General features: G+C 45.5%; 1 protein-coding gene across 1 annotated transcript in view; it reads right to left on the bottom strand.

Annotated features, from left to right (window-relative positions):
- Positions 1-2712: 2712 nt before the first annotated feature.
- Rabif (RAB interacting factor) overlaps positions 2713-5648 on the bottom strand; it is a 13588-nt gene continuing 10652 nt past the window's right edge. The window contains exon 2 of the mRNA XM_021198768.2: positions 2713-4571. Within this exon, the coding sequence (XP_021054427.1) occupies positions 4326-4571 (246 nt within the window). The 3' untranslated portion in view covers positions 2713-4325. The remainder of the gene's footprint in view (positions 4572-5648) is intronic.

The raw sequence follows: 5648 nt of genomic DNA, 5'->3' as shown, positions 1-5648 counted from the left end.
TCACTTTGTAGACCAGGCTGGCCTCGAACTCAGAAATCCACCTGCCTCTGCCTCCCAAGTGCTGGGATTAAAGGCGTGCGCCACCACGCCCGGCCAGAGCTTCTCTTAAAAAAAAAAAAAAAAACCACTAATTTTATTATCATGTGTATGTGTGACTAGGGGAAGGGCATGTGAAGTCAGAGGACAATTTTGAGGAATTGGTTCCCTCCAGGTTCTCAGCTCAGGTCCGAGCTCAAGTTGTCAAACTTTTCTTACCAGGCCAGTGACAATTTGATTCCTAAGACCCATGAGGTGAAGGTGGTAACTAACTCTTACAAGTTGTCCTCTGTAGACCTGACACCCCCTTCCCCCCAATGTCAAGGTAAACTGTGAGCAGCAGGGCCGTGCTTTCCTGTCCACTCTGAGCTAGGGTCAGGCTGCACAAGTGTCACAGGAGTGAATTACAAATGCAGACACCTCCGCAGTGTAAGACGGTGCCTTACATGAACACGCTTCCTTTCCCTGTCATCATCTTACTGATATGAGATGAGAAAGACTTGATTTTCTAGTCTTTGAGAAGCACATTTCTTTTACAGGACAAGCTCTTAACAGGATAACACTCTTTTATTTTTTATTTTTTTTTTAAAGACAGAGTCCTACTACTATGTACACCTGGTTGGCCTAGCACTTGCTACGTAGACCAGGCTGGCCTCTGCCTCCTAATTGCTGATGTTGGTCATGTGCCACCAAGTCCAACTGATTCTGTGGGTACTTTTCTTTAAAACTTTATGTGTATGAGTTTTTTTTATCTGCATGTATGTCTGTATACCACATTCATGCTTAGTCCTGGAAGAGGCCAGAAGAGGGCCAGAGGTGACAGATCCCCTGGAACTGGTTTACAGTTGTGAGCTGCCATATGGTTGCTGTGAACTGAATCTGGGTCCTCTGCAACGGAAGCAAGCACTCTTCACCACTTAGCCATGGCTCCAGCTTGATTCTGAGTTTTGAAATGACAATTTTGTAGAAGTAAATAGGTTTAGGTAAACTCAGTTGCTCTCCCCAGTAGGAACTGAAGGGATTTTCTTGTTTGTTACACCCAGACAGGTGGGCACAGGGTACATAGGTACCCTGCCCAGGACCTGCACATCCAGCCTGGAACTGCAGGTACAGGGTGCTACAGTCACAGAAGCACCACTGGTCACCTCTATCCACCTCAGGTGAGCAGCAGTGGAGTTCTGAGTATTAATTGATAACCTGTGACAGAGAGGAAGAAGAGGTGACAGAGGTGACATTGTTTTAGAGGTGGTCCTGAGTGATGAATCTGACACTTGAGACCTCAAGCTACGTGCCTTCCTTCAGGACTCTCCTTCCTCCACTCTCACAAAGTATGCATGACTCTGCCCAGAGACAGACAGGACTCCCACCTCACTGTTGAATAACTTGATTTCATTCACATCAAATTGAAACCACAGAAGAGTAGTTAAGGTTTTTTTGGTCACTGGGTCAACAATGTTTGGCAGTTTCTCAGAAAAGGAAACAAGCTGAGTTCGAGGCCAGCTTGGTCTATACAGGAAGTTTCAGGTTGGCCAAGCCTACTTAGGGAGACCCTGTCTCAAACAACTTCCCCCACCACCACCTCCGAACAAACAAAAAAAGAACGTGGCCAGTAGGAATATAAAAATATTTACCGGAAGTGCACATAAAACAATAAGACACTTTAAAGTGAAAGTGGCAAAAAAAAATTTTTTTTTTTTTTTTGGCAAATGTTTTTTAATGATTAAAAAATCCCCAGGGGCCGGGCATGGTGGCACATGCCTTTAATACCAGCACTCAGGAGGCAGAGGAAGGAGGATTTCTGAGTTTGAGGCCAGCCTGGTTTATAAAGTGAGTTCCAGGACAGCCAGGGCTATACAGAGAAACTCTGTCTCAAAACAAAACAAAACAAAACAAAAAAACAAAAACAAAACCAAAACAACAAACAAAAAAACTCCAGGGTTATTATTAGCAGGGAAGCAGAAAATGAATGCTCTTTCACTCTGCTGCAGGAGAGGGGTGAGGGTGGGGACACTGGCGGGTTTGCTATGAAGAATGTGTCCATATTATAGCAAAGCTGTGACAGCCTGCCTACCCCAAGGTTCTGCTTCTGTGATACAAGCCAAGGAAACAAGGACAGAGATGCACAGTTAAGTACCCTTGCTGCTATGTTATTGGTATGAGCAATTACAGACAACACAACCGGGGATCACTGACAGCATAGGCCAGCACCACCATGGAACACTAGCAAGAGTGTGCAGTACTGACAAGGAAGAAGTTCCCTATGCTGTTACACAGAAAGCAAGTTATGAAAGAGTACAGTATGATCTCATGTTTGCTTTGAAAACTACATTTGCATATACAACGGACAGGTATTATTTCTGGAACTAAAAGCCTGGCCTGACTTGTGGAGTGGTCATGTGTCCCTAGAGGCTTCTGCACTGTTCTTTCTGACAGGTGGGTCATCTCAATTGTCCTCTTGGAAACCCTACACTCAGGAGTGCTTGTCTATTTGCTGGAAAACATGGTCTCTCCTTTGCGGCTTAGAGCCCATTCAGATTCTGGGCAGGGAAGGAAGCGAGCAGGGTGCCGGTAAAACCTCACCCAAGACATTGTTAAGAGGGACTTTAAGAGGGAGCCCTTCAAAAGCTTCAGCAAGGGAAGAACACCCAGAAAACAAATGACAAGGAAGAAACTTGTTTGATCTGTAAAATTTTTATTTACTTATTTGTATGTGTGTGCCTGCTTGTCTGTATGTGCGTCATACATGGGCAGGCAACTGCAGGGACCAGAAGGTGTATGAACTGGAGTTACAGGCAGCTATAAATCTCCTGCTGGGGAGCTGGGTACTGAACTCAGGTCCTCTGAGAGAGCAGCAAACACTCTTGACTGTGAGATGTTTTTCCAGCTCCTACTTGCTGATTTTTCCGTGTGTTTGTTCATTTGAAGCAAGATCTCATGTGGTACAGGTTGGCCTTGAATTCGACATGTAACCGAGGCTAACCCTGAACTCTTGATCTGTCCCCACTTGCTAAGCACTGACATTATGAGGAATAACGAGGTCTCTACTTATCTCAATGTAGGCCCCCAGAGAAAGGGTTGATGACAATGTATTTGAACCTGCTTATACGGAGTCCTTTTAAGCTACCAAGTCACTCCAGAAGAGAAATGACAAAGTAACTGGAAATCATGTTGAAGACTTAAGTTGGCTAATAAGAAAAGGTGACACCAAGCCTGTAACAATAGAAATCTCTGTGAAAAAAGGTTTGCATTCTGGGTCAGTATAGAAAGTCCAAGTGAACGAAACTCCCGAGGCCCTTGCAACCTATATTTAATGAATGGTGGCAGTGCCATTAAAAAAAGTCTTTCCCAGTAACCCAGGTGTTATCGTCTGAGGCCTACCTCTTGTGTATCGTACACTCTCTACTGTGATTCCGAGAGAGCCTGGTGCACAGCTAGGGCTGAGTTCCCTTAGGGTTGACAGCAGAGATTGAAGTAGCAAGGAGCTAATAAAAAGAGAAAGCTGACCAAGATCTGAGGAAGAAGGTCACATTCATCTTCACTATAAAATGCCACTATCAACCCAGAAGAAGGGCTCTCAAGCACAGAATTGAAAATGTGTCTAAAGTAATGCGTTTCTGAATAGGTTTAAATACTGACATTTGTAAATGTTTTACTTTTAAAAAGAATAAATTATTGTGGACAGGTAAGTCACATACAATGAAGTAACTCAAATACTTGTATGCTTTATGCTTTTTGAGACAGTGTCTCACCTGGCCCAGGCTAGGTAGCTGAGGTTGGTCTTGAACTCCTGATTCTCCTGCCTCTACCTCCCAAAAACTAGGATTACAGATGTGCACCCTATTACGCTTGGCTTCTAGAATGAGAAAAGGTAGAGTTTCAACTCTCAGCAAGTAAGCAACTTATTTCCTTTCATCATGGCTAACAAGATGAGTGCTGCTCTTGAGAGGAAGGAGAGAGACCCGGGTCAAGGTGTGGAGGCAGAGTAGACTAGACTACTCTGGAGACCAGACTACACTGGGAGAATACTTGCATGTTCTTCCATGTTCCAAACAGGGGAAAGGGCTTTAGGACAAGGTGCCACAGAGATGACTAAGTGGGAGGCATGCTCTGAGGCCTGATGGACGCAGGACTGGCCCTCTGCAGGTTCAAGGGCAAACACCAGTGCTCGTCATTTATATTAGTACCAACAAGGCTGCCAGCACAGCTGACACACCAAGGTCCAGTGTTGGTTCTTGTGGGGAGAGCTTTATAGCTAGGAGCCAAGTGGAGCCAAGTGTCTAGCCCCTCAGTTACTCGTGGGAAACTCGTTCCAAGGCCACATAGAAGCTGTTCTTGTCATCTAGGCAATGCCAGCCAATGGGTCCAATCTCACAGTCTGCACAGACCAGAAACTTGATGTTGCCCACGTCCTTGGTGAAGCCCACATTCTCAAAGGTGAACATGTCATTAACCAGCCAGTGTTCCTGGAGGAGATCACCATCAGGATTGCTGCCGTTGGCCAGATCTGACTTCTTTCTCATGGAGGGGAGGAAGAGCTGCAGTGGGAGAGAACATAAGGGTATAAAAGCTAAACTGGCTCCAGTCACATCTCACTCCCATGTGCCCACACAGGACCCTGATGCCTAGCGGCTTTCTGGGATGGAAGAAAATAACAAAGACAGCAGTCATCGCGTCAGGGCACACACTAGGATACTGGCTGCTCTTTTGGTGCCTGCCCTGATTATTACTATCACTATTATTAGTAGTATTTGGAGACATAATCATCCATTCCTTGGCTGGTCTTTAATTCACAGATATCTGTCTCTGCCTCCTGAGGACTTGGATTAAAGGCTTGCCGCAAGCATGCCTGACTTGCCTGTTTTGATCCAACTGTGTACATACATACCACACAGCACTAGGTAACATGTCTGCTCTCACAGCTGTCCTTCTGCCTGCCCACTCCTTCCATCCCCAGGATGCTTTACCAACTGTAGGCCAAATCATGAGGACCTCTTCATGGTCGAATACCTCTAAATCTTCTCTCCTATAACCTCTCCCCAACTCCACACAAATTGCTACAACAGCCCACAACTTCCCATGCAATAGATGTATTTAGCTCTCAGGTAGTACACAGTGTTCAGGCTTGTTTGAATCTGGCTTCAGTGTGCTCTTTCCTTTATGACCACCAAGCTCAGCAGTAAGGTCTGATGGGAAAGCGAACCAGAGGGTTTGCTCTGAGTCTTAAGAGATATGGAGGGGCACTTCAGCTGCTGCTTCTCCACTTCGCTGTCCACAGAAGCCTCAGCATGCCATGACCTCGTTTCCCCTCACTTCACTGTGTATCAGCCACACTGGTTGCCTTGCTTTCTCAACAAGCAGTAAGATGGCTGTCTGTACACAAGGTATGGCTGCTCCCTTGGTGGTTGGTATTTAGTGCAAACATAACCTTAGGAAGTCTCTGACCCACAATCTGAATGAATTCCATACTGCCTATGGCCTATCTCATGTGTGTGTGTGTGTGTGTGTGTGCGCGCGCACACACACACACACACACACACACAAGAACCACTGAGTACAGTTGGCCACATTTGGGTACATTTATGTGCTGATGAAAATAATTATTAAGATATAAA

The sequence above is a fragment of the Mus pahari genome, chromosome 5, assembly GCF_900095145.1.
Source record: "Mus pahari chromosome 5, PAHARI_EIJ_v1.1, whole genome shotgun sequence".
Taxonomy (NCBI): Eukaryota; Metazoa; Chordata; class Mammalia; order Rodentia; family Muridae; genus Mus; species Mus pahari.
This window is presented reverse-complemented; position numbering and strand designations above follow the sequence as displayed.